Source organism: Heloderma suspectum, chromosome 10 (assembly GCF_057233095.1).
Source record: "Heloderma suspectum isolate Gila_16-S chromosome 10, 16-S_ref, whole genome shotgun sequence".
Lineage (NCBI taxonomy): Eukaryota > Metazoa > Chordata > Lepidosauria > Squamata > Helodermatidae > Heloderma > Heloderma suspectum.
In genome coordinates this window covers 32,224,103-32,240,073 of record NC_139467.1, presented here as the reverse complement: position 1 = coordinate 32,240,073, position 15,971 = coordinate 32,224,103, and the positions used below count along the sequence as shown (strand labels likewise).

Genomic DNA, 15,971 nt, shown 5'->3' with positions numbered 1-15,971 from the left:
ATTAGCTGGAGAGAGAGAAAAAATGGAGACGTCATTATTAACCAGACAGGTTAATATCAGCTCTAGGTCTAGGAGTTGCTTCAGTGTCATCATCCTCACCATGCTGGCTCCAGCTTTTTGCGGGCCATTGGGCAAGACGCCCTCAGTGAGTCTGTCTTCTCACTGCCATTGTCACCAGCTCTTGCTCCTTATCTTTCTCATCATTCCTACCACTTGCCTGCTTGGCAGGCAGAGAGCCAGGGAGCAAGGAGGCCATGGCATCTCCAGCTCCTCCTCCTTACTGCCACTGATGTGGCCAGAGTGAGAGGAAAGTGAACAAGCAAGTTGTAGTGTTGTAGAGGACCAGCAGCTGCAGGGGGCTCTTGTCAGTGGGCCCCTGTTAGGGCGTGGGACCTTGGCAGGTGCCCAGCCATACCTACCCTTGATGCCAGCCCTGATCCCCACACTTCAGGTGTGTGTGTGTGTGTGTGTGTGTGTGAGAGAGAGAGAGGGGTGGGGTGGGGGGGAGGAACCATTGCAGGAGGGCTAACTGACACAGTTACTTGCACACCAACAGATTCACACCCAACACTCCTTTTTATCACTCGGTATACACATTGCCTGAGTAGAATGAGGAAAAGAGCTGCACTGAATCTACTCGTGCCACCCAAGTATTTGTATAACTCAGACCTCATTGAACTGCAGAGTGTATTTTACAAACCTAGTGCGGGGATGTGGCTCAGGTTTTCACTACTAACCTGCAGAAAAATATACACCCGTGGCTGCTGGATTCATAATGAATGCTTTAAGCTCTTTTAAAAAAAAAATTAAAAAATTGTTATTACATTTATATCCCACCTTTTTTCCTCCAAGGAACCCAAGGCAACTTACGTGATACTCCTCCTTTTTATCCTCAGAGCAACTCTGTGAGGTAGATCCATGAAGCCCATCTGGATGATCTTGTATATCCCACCTTTTTTCCTCCAAGGAACCCAAGGCGGTTATCCTCCGGAGAGGGAGCTGACAGTTCTGTTTAGGAGGCAACGTTTTTGAAAGCGGGTCAACCAGGGACAAAGTACAAAACTGGCCTGGGAGATTTATCCCGAATGAAGAGAGCATGTTAATATGACTCAACTTCACCTTTTTTAAAAAAACTGAATAGGTTTTCACCTTTTCTCCCCCGTTGTTGCTGTTAGCTAAAGAGGTTTTACCAGGAACTCCTGCAATTGCTATATTCAGTTTGTGTGAGTGCAAAATAATATACTTGCAAAACCACCCAATAAGCAGTGTTGCTTCCATGCCTTCACTTTTTTTTACAAGAAATAAATTGGGGTACTTCTAACAATCAAGGTAAGCTGGAGGTGGTCAAACATGAGATGGCAAGATTGAACATCGACATCTTGGGAATCAGCGAACTAAAATGGACAGGCATGGGCGAATTTAATTCAGGTGACCATCATATCTACTATTGTGGGCAAGAATCCCTTAGAAGAAATGGAGTAGCACTCATAGTCAACAAAAGGGTGGGAAAAGCAGTACTGGGGTACAATCTTAAAAATGATAGAATGATCTCAGTACGAATCCAAGGCAAACCATTCAACATCACAGTAATTCAAGTCTATGCCCCAACCACTGAGGCCGAAGAAGCTGAGGTTGATCGGTTCTATGAAGACCTACAACACCTTCTAGAACTAACACCAAAAAAAGATGTCCTCTTCATCATAGGGGATTGGAAGGCTAAAGTAGGAAGTCAAGAAATCACCGGGATAACAGGCAGGCATGGCCTTGGTGTACAAAAAGAAGCAGGACAAAAGCTAATAGAGTTTTGCCAAGAGAACATGCTGATCATAGCAAACACTCTTTTCCAACAGCACAAGAGGCGACTCTACACATGGACGTCACCAGATGGTCAATATCGAAATCAGATTGATTATGTCCTTTGCAGCCAAAGATGGAGAAGCTCCATACAGTCAGTCAAAACAAGACCTGGAGCTGACTGTGGCTCAGATCATGAGCTGCTTCTTGCAAAATTTCGGCTTAAATTGAAGAATGTAGGGAAAACCACTAAACCTTTCAGGTATGACCTAAATCATATCCCTGATGAATATACAGTGGAGGTGAGGAATAGATTTCAGGGATTAGACCTGATAGACAGAGTGCCTGAGGAACTATGGACGGAGGTCCGTAACATTGTTCAGGAGGCAGCAACAAAATCCGTCCCAAAGAAAAAGAAATGCAAGAAAGCCAAGTGGCTGTCTGATGAGGCTTTACAAGTAGCTCACGAAAGAAGGGAAGCGAAAAGCAAAGGAGAAAGGGGAAGATATACCCAACTGAATGCAGAGTTCCAGAGAATAGCAAGGAGAGACAAGAAGGCCTTCTTAAATGAACAATGCAAAGAAATCGAGGAAAACAACAGAATGGGAAAGACTAGAGATCTCTTCAAGAAAATTGGAGATCTCAAGGGAACGTTTTGTGCAAAGATGGGCATGATAAAGGACAAAGAAGGCAGGGACCTAACAGAAGCAGATGAGATTAAGAAGAGGTGGCAAGAATACACAGAAGAACTATACAGGAAAGATCTGAATGTCCCTGATAGCCATGATAGTGCGGTCACTGAACTTGAGCCGGACATCCTAGAGAGTGAAGTCAAGTGGGCCTTAGGAAGCATTAGTAACAACAAAGCTAGCGGAGATGACAGTATTCCAGCCGAGCTATTTAAAATCCTAAAAGATGATGCTGTTAAAGTGCTGCATTCAATATGCCAGCAAATCTGGAACACTCAACAGTGGCCACAAGACTGGAAAAGGTCAGTTTACATTCCAATTCCAAAGAAGGGCAACGCCAAAGAGTGCTCAAACTACCGCACAATTGCGCTCATTTCACATGCCAGCAAGGTGATGCTCAAAATCCTACAAGCTAGGCTTCAGCAGTATGCGAACCGAGAACTACCGGAAGTACAAGCTGGGTTTCAAAGAGGCAGAGGAACTAGAGATCAAATCGCCAACATTCGCTGCATCATGGAGAAAGCAAGAGAATTCCAGAAAAACGTCTATTTCTGCTTCATTGACTACGCTAAAGCCTTTGATTGTGTGGATCACAACAAACTGTGGCAAATTCTGAAAGTGATGGGAGTACCAGATCACCCTACCTGTCTCCTGAGAAACCTGTATGAGGGTCAAGAAGCAACAGTAAGAACCAGACATGGAACAACCGATTGGTTCAAAATTGGGAAAGGAGTACGACAAGGCTGCATATTGTCACCCTGCTTCTTTAACTTATATGCAGAGTACATCATGAGAAATGCTGGGTTGGATGAATCAGAGGTCGGAATTAAGATTGCCGGGAGAATTATCAACAACCTCCGATATGCAGACGATACCACCCTAATGGCAGAAAGCGAAGAGGATCTCAAGAGCCTCTTGTTGAGGGTGAAAGAGGAGAGTGCAAAAGCTGGTTTGAAACTCAACATTAAAAAAACTAAGATCATGTCATCTGGCCCTATCACTTCCTGGCATATAGAAGGGGAAGAAATGGAAGCAGTGACAGATTTTACTTTCTTGGGCTCCAAGATCACCGCAGACGGTGACTGTAGCCATGAAATTAAAAGACGCTTGCTCCTTGGGAGGAAAGCTATGGCCAACCTAGACAGCATAGTAAGAAGCAGAGACATCACCTTGCCGACAAAGGTCCGTCTAATCAAAGCTATGGTTTTCCCAGTAGTAATGTATGGCTGTGAGAGCTGGACTATAAGGAAGGCTGAGCGCCGAAGAATTGATGCTTTTGAACTGTGGTGCTGGAGAAGACTCTTACAAGTCCCCTGGACTGCAAGGAGGTCAAATCAGTCCATCCTAAAGGAAATCAACCCTGACTGCTCATTGGAAGGACAGATAATGAAGCTGAAGCTCCAATATTTTGGCCACCTAATGCGAAGAGAAAACTCCCTGGAAAAGACCCTGATGCTGGGAAAGACTGAAGGCAAAAGGAGAAGGGGATGGCAGAGGATGAGATGGCTAGATAGCATCACCGATGCAATGAATATGAACTTGAGCACGCTCCGGGAGAGAGCGCAGGACAGGAAGGCCTGGCGTGCTATGGTCCATGGGGTCACGAAGAGTCGGACATGACTGAACGACTGAACAACAACAACAACTTCTAACACTTTCACTTCTACAAATAAAATGTTTTGAAACATGCACGCAATGCCAGTGCATAAGGTAAATTTTAAAATTCAGACCCTTCAACAAATGAAGCTTGCCAATGACCATATTCTCCACCCTCCACAAGGGTAATTGCTGCACAGGGATGGTGGTGATTGATTTTTGCGGAGATTATGATTGGGGAGGGAAGAGTTAAACCTTCCCTCCCTCTTCCCTTTGCACTAAGATTCTGATGAAAAGCTTGTGCTCCTTCATGCTCACTAGTAACGAAAAAGAGCCCCACTGGCTACATATTTACCATAAGATATGTTACCCAACTGTATTCATCTCCCTTCTGCTGCTGCCCCTCCACCCCACCCATTCCCAGCATTATTTCTTTAAACTAATAATTTAGAAAATGTTTTCTGCGTAATTCTGAGGCTTCTCAGAGGCTTAGCAACAGTTCCTCAATGAAAATGTTAATTAACCGTGGGCAAATTCCCTTGATCATAACTTGTTTATCTCTAATGAGCTTCTCATGCAATGTGAATATGCCAGAGATTTCTTTGGAGGGGTGGAGCAACTCTCTTATGAGGAAAGGTTACAACATCTGGGACTGTTTAGCTTAGAAAAGAGGCGAGTAAGGGGAGACTTGATAGAGGTGTACAGAATTCTGCATGATCTGGAGAAAGTGGATAGGGAGACATTTTTCTCCCTCTCTCATAATACTCAAACCCAATGGGGCCATCCCATGAAGCTGATTGATGGGAGATTCAGGACAGATAAAAGGAAGCATTTCTTCACACAGTGCAGAGTTAAACTATGGAATTTGCTACCACAAGACGTAGTGGCTTTAAAAGCGGACTGGACAGATTCCTGGAGAAGAAGGCTATCAATGGCTACTAGTCCTGATGGCTATGTGCTACCTCCAGTATCAGAGGCAGTATGCCTATGTACACCAGTTGCTGGAGAACATGGGCGGGAGGGCGCTGTTGCATTCATGTCCCGCTTGTGGGTTTCCTGTGGGCAGCTGGTTGGCCACTGTGTGAACATCATGCTGGACTAGATGGACCCTTGGTCTGATCCAGCAGGGCTCTTCTTATGATGTGCTCAGTGATGTGCAGTTGAGGATAGTAAGGCCTGACCAACATGGCCAATGAATGGCAGGTGGTCTAATTAGTATTAGATGCTCCTAGCATCTTCTGATTCGTCTGCCAAGGAGTGTCTGTGTGTTGCAATATGAAGAGGCTTCACCCGAGATTGAAAGTTTGAAAACCACACTGCCAAATACGCTGATTGTGCATAAACACACTTCATCAGTTGCCAAAAGAAAATAGGGTGTTGGCACGTGGTGTGTATACACACTCACACTCTACTTATTTGTACATGATAAACTGTGAAAGGGAGACATGTCAAAGCACAGAAGGGAGCCAGGTGTGTGTGTGTGTGTGTGCTGCGTTTGCGGGTTTCCCCTTTATGCTTTTCAATCTTCACTACAAAACACATAACACAGCATCTACCCCAAAGTGTGAATTGTGAATTGGCCTTTGTTATATGGAAAAGGGGGTTCATGGTTTAGCAACCTCCCACAAATTAACATGATATATTTAAAAAGTAAGTTTGTTTACAGTTAAAACCTTTGTTTATAACTCCTGACTCCCCATGTACTAATGGCCAGAACTCTAGATTCAACTTGTGTATACATGAAGAACTGCAGAACGTCAGTCTGCTAAGCGGAGAATGTGGACTTTGCATACAGCAAGCCACAAAAAGGGAACAGCATGGTGTGGCCAGAGTAACGGAGCAAGTTTGACAGGCCCCTGTGGTTTCTGTACATGTGTGTTCATGCACAGATGTCTGTGCGCGCGCACACGCACACGCACACACACGCATGTTTGACAAAGCCACATTTTGTAGCAGTAGCTGCCAACCTATTCCCTGGGGTGGTAGCAACAAAGCATGTAGAGACGGGCAGAAATGCAGTCCTGACTATACCATAGCAAGGCCTGCATGCTCCATTCTGGGAGTGCCAGTATGTTTGGAGGTCAGGCTGTGACCCAGCAGTGAAGGGATTGGGAACTTCATCTCAGGGGTCTAATCCAGCCTCCCTGGGGTCCCAGTCTGGCAGCCCAGAGTTCCACAGATAGCCGCACCCCCTCCCCCAATCATCTGGTGGTTTCCCAGTGCTTATGCAGGTTTTTCCCCATTCTAAAAGGTTGAAATGCCTCTCCTAAGACTTTGCTGCTGGCAGTAAGAGCGTTAAGCTACGACATGCTGGCATTTTTGGCCCCACCACCTTTTCCTTTGGCCCAGCCCACCACTAGAATCATACCCGCCCCCCCGAGAGCATTTCCGAATTTGAATTTGGCCCTTGGGCTGAAAGAGGTTCCCTACTCCTGCAGTATTGGGTCCCAGTCCACCAGCTGAAGACCAAAAGGGGGTCACAAGAGCATCTCTACAATTACCATGACAAGTAAGTGGCTCACTAGATACATGCTTAGGCTAAGAGTGGGTCCCAGGTCTGAAAAGATTGGAGGCTACTCCTATAGGAGACACCTTGGAATATATTTTGTGGATGTGCTGAACTTAAACCTTTTTGCCTCATGTTGTGTTGTTGGAACTAGACTTGCAGATTCAACAAAGTGTGTGTGTGGTGCTTTGCCATAATGGCTGGTGATACTGCGGTGTTATTTGATTGATTTGACTCTTTGAAATATTTTTACACCGCCTTTCATTCAGAATAATTCCAGGGTAGTTTAGAGTACTTACGTTTTTAAAAAGCAGTTAATTACAGTAAGCAATCACAATAACTGTGTAATAAAACCAGCAGATAAAATATCCAGAAACAGATCTAAAATGTGCAGGCTCCCGGTTCCATCCGGGAATTCAGTGGAACCCCCCCTGCCTGCACCCCAAAACCCTTCTCGCCGAGCACCTGCCTGCACTCACTGAGCAGCCCCCACTCACCCCAGCAGCCTCATTGAGCTCCGCGGTCACCATTTTTTGAAAAATAAAATGGTGATCGTGAAAATGCGCATTTTTGTGAATGCCCATTTTTGCGTATGTGGAGATGTGCATTTTTGTGAATGTGCATATTTGCATGTGCACAAAAATGTGCATTTTGCGCATACGTAAATATGTACATTTTTGCAGTCGCCATTTTATTTTTCAGGAAATGGCGACCGTGGAGCTTGACGAGGCCACCTGGGTGAGTGCAGGCTGCTCGCTGAGCTCAGGATGGGCTAGAGGCACCCAGAGAACCCAGGCAGGGGTGGGTTTGCACATCCCTACCTTGAACTACTTGTAAAACAGTGAAGGACCATATCTCAGTAGTAAAGCACCTGTTTTGCACGGAGAAGACGCCAGGTTTAACCCCCATGTATCCCCAGGTATGCCTGGGAAAGGCTCTTGTCCGAATCCCCATGGAGCCGCTGCCAGTCAGTATAGATCAGGGGCTGAATCTGACCCTCCGGGGTTCCCCAGAAGGCCACACCCCCTTCACCAGGCTCCACCCCTTCCCTCCAAACACCAGTTATTTTGGTGGCTCCTTGGCTTTTGTGCAGTTTTCCCCCCATTCTAAAAGGTTGAAATGCCTCTCCTAAGGTTTACTTACTGGCAGTACGAGCTTGAAGCTAACATATTCTGGTATTTTGGCCCTCCCCTTTTGCATTTGGCCCCTCCCACCACTGGAATGCAGCCCCCAAGAGCTTCCCTGAAATTGAATTCGACCCTTGGACTGAAAGAGGTTCAACATCCCTGCTGTAGATAATACTGAGCTAAATAGACCAGTGTTCTGGCTCGGTATAAGACCTCTTCACCTGTAGATGTGTAGAGGTTTTGCAGGTGTTTTATGTGGAAGGGCTGTGGCTCAGTGACAGAGCACCTGCTTTGAATGCAGAAGGCCAGGTTCAGTCCCCACCTTCTCCTGGTAGGGCTGGTATAGACTCCTGCTGAAGCCTTGGAGAGCTGCTGCCAGTCAGTAATGGCAGTACTGAGCCCTGTGGAGGCTGCACCTTTGATGTCCGTGGGGTGGTGAATCCACTCTGGGTTTCATTCAGAGCTAGTCAGAACTCTGAAGGAGCTATCTAAGGTGCAAAGCCCCTTTAGAGTTCTGACTGGTTCTGACTGAAACCCTGCATGGATCCACCACCCCATGGACATTGGAGCCACCAGCCTCCACTGACTGAGCTAGTACAGAGTCTGGCTTGTTATTAGGCTGCTTCCGGTATTAAAAATGCCTGTGAGGATAGAAATGTTTTTGCCTAGTTCCAGAAAGAAAGTAATGTTGGCACCAGATGAGCCTCCTTGGGGAAGAGTATTCCATAAACGGGAAAAGTATTCCATTCCTTGGTGAAAAAGGCAGATGACCTCAGAGTGTGGGCAGACTGGCATGGGAGAAGGCGCTCCTTCAGGTTAACACCACAGTGAGACCCAAATGGTGCATGGATATACAAGATGAGCACATGCAGGCTCTTTAACACACACACACACACACACACACACACAATCTCCGGAGTGAGGCCAGAAGCTTCTAGCCCATAGCGTAACGACAGCTGTCGTTTTGGAGTTAGCAGTATCACACCAGCAGCTTCCTGTTTATGAAATGCCTATTCGTGCCTCCACTCCGGTTGTAAGCAATACTACTTTAGTCACCTAATCTACAGGATGTATTTGATCTTGATATGGGAGAGCGGCAGACTTGCTTCTCTCTGTCTCTGTCTCTCTCTGTCTTCTCCCTGCAGTTCCAGGATCCTGCTGGGAGAGCCAGAGCATTCCCCAACTTACCTGGGGTTAACAGTCTATCATTCATTCATTTCATTTATTACATTTCTGTATTGCTCAGTACCCAAAGCCTAAAAATACAATATAAAAACCTAATATAAAGCCAACGTACAAAAATATAACAATTTTAAACACTGCAACAGTAAATCCTTCTCTATGGCCTCACATTGCATGTGGAAATTGGTAGTGGTGTGCAAGCCATCTTTTTCAGGGACGCTCCTTTACTAATGATCTTCTCAAGTACAGAACCCCGGACAAGCTTTTGAGGAACTGCCGAGTTCTCCAGAATGCAGTCTGAAACCCACAGCGCTACACCAGCCAGGTTCATGGGTTGTTCTCCAGATATAATCATATCTTGAATTGCCTAAAGAGTTCTCTACAACCCTTGCTTGCTTATTCTCCATCTCTAAATGTAAGATACCCGGAGTTGCAGAGTTGCTTGCCATAGGGCTGCAAGCTAGGTTGTTGCGGTTAATCAACCAAAATAATTGACCAAAGGGATATTTCTAGGTGACTGGCAGCCAGCCATCTTGAATCCAGAAGTAATTATCCTGGATAAGTCAGGCCCACTAAATTACTTCAAGTCTAGAGAAGCTGTTCTCCATTACTAGAGAAAGGTATGGAGTTCAACAGAGGTGTGGAGCTCAAGAGAAAGATATGGAGCTCAAGGCCTAAAAACGACCCACTAATCCTCCCCTTGATGAGGGAAACTCACATTCTACAAGCTACCCCCCCTCAACCTCAAGTCACTGATCAGATCAGATTTATGTATTTGTGTACATAAATTCATGCACTAGTTATGTCCAGGCTGGACTACTGTAATGCGCTATACATGGGGCTGCCTTTGGAGACGGTTCAGAAACTCCAGTTTGTGCAGAATGCGGCCACCTGAATATTGGTGGGGGTGAGGCGATTTGATCATATAATACCTATACTGCACCAGCTGCACTGGTTACTGGTGTGTTTCCGAGCCCAATTCAAAGTGCTGGTTTTGACCTTTAAAGCCTTAAACGGTTTGGGACCAAATTACTTGAAGGATCGCATACACCCATATCAGCCTGCCCATACCTTAAGATCAGAAAGAGAGGCCCTTCTCATTTGCCCACCCATGAGAGCAGTCAGGTGGGCGAACACACATGAGAGGGCCTTCTCTGCAGTGGCCCCACATCTCTGGAACAAGCTGCCATTGGAGGTCCGCCATGCTCCATCATTGCAGACTTTTAAGAAGGACTTGAAAACGTATCAGTTTACCTTGGCCTTCTATTGGTATGACTGCTACTGTTGCTATAGCTGCTGTTAACATCATTGTTGGTTTTATTGTTGGTTTTAATTGTTGTTTTAATGGTTGTTTTTATGTTTTTATCACTTTTAATATTTTAACTGTTTTTATGTATTTTATTGTTGCAAGCTGCTTTGGGAGGGCTTCTGCCCTGAAAGGCGGCCAAGAAATACTTTCAATAAATAAATATACAGTCGTCAGACCATCACAAAACAAACATTTAACAAAAGATACTAGATATCAAGAGAAAGATAACATATTGACATAAAGGTATCCTGTGACCTAGGGCAAGATGGTAGTATCCCACCTTACCCCCCCCGGGGGGGGGGGTTTCTTCCAGCATCCTGTGCTCAGTTGGGTATACTGTCTTATCAGTTCCATTTAGCAGTCATGGCTGGTTGCTGTTGATGGGCCTATCCTTTGCACACACAAAAAAAATTCTAGCCCACTAGCTTATGTCCTTTAAAAAACACAAACAGTGAATCACCACATCTTGTGCACTGCCTCAGGGGAGAAAATTGGACTTTTGGGGGAAGCTCACTTGTGTAATAGCCAAACTTAGGTGGTGAGTGCTGATAGAAATGGAAACAAAATGGGCTCACTGAGAAATAAAGGGGAGGCATCACTGATGCAATGAATATGGACTTGAGCACGCTCCGGGAGAGAGCGCAGGACAGGAAGGCCTGGCGTGCTATGGTCCATGGGGTCACGAAGAGTCGGACACGACTGAACAACAACAACAACAAATGAAAACATTCAGGGGAACTTTTTTTTTTTTTTTAAAGAACCCTAAGAGGGGACATCCCCCCCCCCCAGGTCTGAGGACAGAGCATGCTCAGTAGCTGTGGAATATTTCATGTAGTTGGAAGAAAGGTCCAGGAGGGTTGGGGAAGGGAGTAGCATCCCTTGTCTGGAGGGAATGGCTGGTTAGAACCCTGAACAAGACCATTGCTGCTAGGAGGACAGATTACCCCGCAACACCTCGCAGCAAATCCCACTTCCTTTTTCATGCCTAAATGCAGACTTACGCCTTGCTTCGTAGGCAAGGCCAAGAAGAGCATTTTGCTTTGTAGGCAAGACACAGGGGAGATTGTGCAGGTGTCCTCTGAATGGGGCGTGTTAGGATCCCACCAGAGACCATGTGTCCCTCTTTTCTTTCTTTTTTTTACTACCTATCTGATTCATCAGCTGGGCTGTGTGCTGGAAACACTCTTTGTGGTTTATCTGTGGGGAAATTACACAGTTTCCTCTATGCTGAAAGTTCCAAAATATGCCCAAATGACATAGAACTGCTGCTCAGGGCAATCTGGCCGCCAGTGTCCATGCTTGGTAGAAGGTGGCTGGTGGGCGGGCGATGGGAGACCAGTTCCCCGGCAGCTGTGGAGATGATGATGAGGCTTCTCTTCCGCACCAAGGCAAGTGCAACGATCCTTTGTGTTCGGCTTAGCTTGGCGCTGGCGTTCACAACATGGCTGGCCCCCTAGCGTATGGCCCGTGAAAGATCACTGGGGCCGTGGGCTGTGAAGTGAGGAGCGACGACAAAAACGAGGATGGCATCACAAACGGGGGGAAAGGAGGGCGAAACTCCAGGTGCTGAAAGAAGATTCTTTGTAGGCCCAATGTGTTTTGGAAAATCTTTCCTCAGAGGCATCGTATACAACACGTTATGTTTTCTGAAACATGCTGGGCCTACAAATATAACTTTGGGGGGCATCTGGAGTTTCTCTGTGAAGTGAGGAGGGCCTGTAGGCTGAGAATCAGGGGGAGTCTTCAGTCAGGAGCGTTGCCAAGCTATGCAGGGTGGCTGAGAAGGAAAGTTACTGGGAGTGAGAGACATACCTCAAGCTCACCTGGTGGCACAGCTTTTTTGGTGAGGCCCTGTAAAAACATAGGATTGTAGGAAGTTGCCTTATACAAGCTCCAACTATTTGTCTGTCCAGATCAGTACTGCCTTACTCTGGCTGCGGTGATTACCCAGGCTGTTGGGCAAGGAGAGTATTTTCCCATCGGCTGCTATGGGATCCTTTTTGACAGGAGATTCCAGGGGTTGAACCTGGTTACCAAGCTATAGTCCTCCCCGCGAACCAGGGAAAGCCAGTTTTGGAGTGGGGGATACAAAAATATGTTATGCAGGCTGACTTACTGGTCCAGTACAATACGAATTGCATGTTTTTCTTGCCATAGAAACGGGAATATATTTTTTTTGAGGTGGGGGGGAAGTAGCAGCTTGACGACAGACACTGGTAGAACAGAGGTACTAGTGGGGTGCATGTAAGAGAGGAATTGGGGGTATGTATAAGTGTTGACAGATTTTGTACCCAGAGTAAGAGGTTGTTGCCTGTTTCCTCTTTATAACTGAAGACCTTTCCAGGGGTGGCACCTTGACTTTGAAACTCCCTCCACCTACCTGTTCACCTAATGCCAAACTTTATTTCTCCAAAGCATTTTCTGCTGTTCCCCAGGCTTTTAATGGCTTTTAGATCTGGCTTATCTGCTGCTATTTTTAGTAGTGCTCACTTAAATAAATGCCGTTTTAATGTATTGCTGTGTATTTTTAGCACGTAAATTTAAATAGCTGCCTTGAGGATGGTATTTTGAAAGGCAGAATAGAAATGTCTTATTAAAGAGGTAAATATGTGCCCACTATGTTTTCCTGATGGTAATTGGAAAGTGATCATAATTTCACTGTGTTTACCTCTAGGAAGTTCCAAGTAACACCAGCACTAGCTTAGAGGCAAAAGGTTGGCTGTGCCTTGTTAGCTGCATAATTTTTTAAAATCTCTGCTTGGTTCCTGAATTATTACTGGGTTTTTTTTGCATTTCCTGTACATGCACACAATGGCTAAGGTCAAGATTGGTTTAAAACATGTTTTTTAAAAACCTTGAAACCTAGTTTTGAATATTTGCACAGACAGCGTAAGAAGAGTTAAAGGGCAGGGTGGTGCTGATGAGTCTAACCCTGCTTTCCCCAACATGGTGTTTTGGACTACAGCTCCCATCAGCCTTAGCCACCATGGCTGATGGTCAGGGATGGTGGGAGTTGCAGTCCCAAAACATCTGGGGAGGAACAGGTCGGGGAGTGCTGGCCTAAAACGTACCCATGCCTTGGCTTGGCAGGTTGTGCTATGCCAATGCTATGCCTACTTTGAAGGTGTTCAGTTCGCTGGTCCACTCTCATTTCTTTCTGAAAGTAAACTGTGCTAAAATGCAGGTGTTTGGTCCAGAAGGCTGACCTTAGTGAGGAGCAGGGCGAAGTGACCTGCTTCAGGCAGCACTATGGGAGAGGGGAGAGAGGGAGGCAAGAATTGGTGTCTGAATGGTGCAGCGAGACCTGGGATCTGCTCTGGGCAGTCAAACGTCTTCCCTGGGCAGTAGAGGTTGAAACGGGACACCACAGTTATGTGCAGAAAAGCATAGCACTGCTTCCACGACCCCTTGCAAAGTCTGCCCGGATACTGCAGGACAACTTGGAGAAGAATTGACCCTAGCCCCCTTCATGCGTGACTTGAGTGAAAGAGTGAAACCTGTCAAAAGGGGCCAATTTAAGTAAACAGTTAATCTCTTGTGAAGAGACAGGCATCCAATCAGGAAGGTCCTTACCAGATGAATCCTTCCCAGGAGGCACGCGGCCTTGGATGATATTCTTGAAATGTTGCTGCCCTTTAAGGGTGGAGAGTTGAGCTTCTAGATGAAGCATGGAAGTGTGTCAACCTGAATGGACTGTCTTCCAAAACTGAACATCATCCTTTTGCCTCACAGCCAAACCCAAGTCCATCCACCTTTGTCTAATACATGCATCCTTTTTCCTTTTCAGCAAGGCCTTATATAATGATCGCTTCTCAATCAGGTCTTAATTATATCCTCTAATTCAGCCCTTAGCACTGTGAATGAGCCTAGATAATTCTTCTTTTCATAGTCCTACAATCCCCATTGTACCAACTTGCATTATGCATCCTGGGGGCCTGTGAATGGCCTGAGTGCACTAAGTGGGGTTTCAATTGATCTACAATTTTTGGGTGATCCTCCATGGCCTCCAGATTACCTGCTAAAATTGTGTTTCTTAGCTCCTGCAAGACAGGGCCATGTAGCAAATCTGTGACCTCTGCTGTCAGGGTCTCGGACCATTTAAGGGGCCATTTGTTGAAAGGGGCTGTGGGGTCACACCTGTGGCCCTGCCGCTGATGTCACACAGCTCTCTCCACCATCCACGTGTTGGCATGGACATCTGAGGCAGGGAAGCCTTTGTGTATAGACCAGACCCCTACAGATGAAGGCTTCCCTGTGTCCTATAACCCTGTGCAATTAAGGTTCCAGGACACAGATGAGGGTGTACATGCAGTGGGTTTTCCACTGCAGATGTCCATGCGAACGTGTGGCTGGTGAAGGGCAGGCTAGGAGCAGCTGCATGATGGTGTGGGGCAAGGCTAAAAGCCCAACCCTGCAGCCCCTTTCAACATGCAGTGCCCCTTCACACGAGTCACTCGTGAAGGGGGCTTCATGCTTTGTATGTGGGGGGTCCCAGGCTCAACTCCTGGCATCTCTAGCCAATGGGTTCTCAAAGAACTAGGCTGGGAAGGACCTCCCAGAGAGCTGTTGCCAGTTATAGACTGAACTTGGCTAGATGGCAGCTTATTGAAGCTGGTTGTTTCTCTGAAGAAAGAAAAGGGGAAAATATACATTGGTGCAGGTCTGAATCGGAATGAGATGCCAACTGCACCAACAGCTCGTGAGATAGTCTAGCAAATACTATTTTGGAGAGAGAAACTGGTGCAAGCATGTTCATGCACGGGAAGTAAGCTTGCAGAGGTGCTGCCAATACAACACTGGGCCAAACGGCCTCCTCTCCTGGGGTAATTCTGCAAATAACACTGTGTAATCCAGCCTTCCACAGCCTGGCAGCCTCCGGATGTGTTGGATTACAACTCCCAACATCCCTAGCCAAAAGGGCCAATGCCCAGCTGGCTGGGACAATGGGAGTTGTAGTCCCAGCACATCCATTGGGTGCAAGGTTGGGGAAGGCTGCTCTAAGCGTGTTTGTTGGGGCTCTGCAGGAACTCTATGAACATTGCTGAGCTCCCCCAAATACCTCTGTGATGAGAACCATTGCGATCCTTGGTATCGTGCTCCCAAGTTCACAAACGCCTCTTGGCAGGGTTTCCAGCCTGAGGATTAGCTCCAGGTTTGAGGGGGCACTTGGCAAAATGACCTCTGGCAGGACTCCTCCTAACATCAACGGGTGGCGGTGGCAGCATCATTGTTCTGAATTTGCTCTGGGCAGCCTGGAGTCTAGTGGAGGTCGCCATTTTAATTTCACACAATTCCCCAGAGCAAGGCTATGTTGGGGGCATTGTGGGAGAACAAAAAGGCAGCTTCACGTTCACCGCCCCCAGTGGTGATTCAGAGAGTTGAGAGGATTTATTTTTAAGGGAGGGGGGCTAGGGAGGTGCCTAGTGGCTTGCCCGTCACTTGCCAGGTCACTGGAGCCAAGCAGCTACTGAACAGTGCCACATGTTGATGCCATGCCTGGTTGCTGATACAGATGTAAGCTAGTGTTGATCATAGTGGTTGAGAGTGGTGGGTTCGGGGAAGCCTGGGTCGAAATTCCTGCTCAGCCGGGAAACTTGACAGGCAACATTGAACAGGTTGCAATCCCTCTGCCTGGCCTACCTTTAGAAGAGAGTTGTGAAAATTATTTGGGATGTCTCCATGTGTCCTCGCCCACTGTTTGAGCTCCATAAAGCAGGAGTGGGCAGAAAGGAGATCTCCAGATGTTTTGGACTTCAACTCCCAGCATT

At 46.6% G+C, this 15,971-nt stretch overlaps 1 protein-coding gene across 3 annotated transcripts in view; it reads left to right on the top strand.

The window, feature by feature from the left end:
* The window catches only part of RPS6KA1 (ribosomal protein S6 kinase A1), a 120,968-nt gene that overhangs the window by 45,653 nt on the left and 59,344 nt on the right, over positions 1–15,971 (top strand). The window contains exon 1 of one of the 3 annotated variants that reach the window (XM_084815795.1): positions 11,461–11,591. The exons of the other annotated variants lie outside the window; for them this stretch is intronic. Within the exon in view, the coding sequence (XP_084671921.1) occupies positions 11,499–11,591 (93 nt within the window). The 5' untranslated portion in view covers positions 11,461–11,498. Of the gene's footprint in view, positions 1–11,460; positions 11,592–15,971 lie in introns of those variants that run through there. 3 annotated transcript variants of the gene reach the window in all.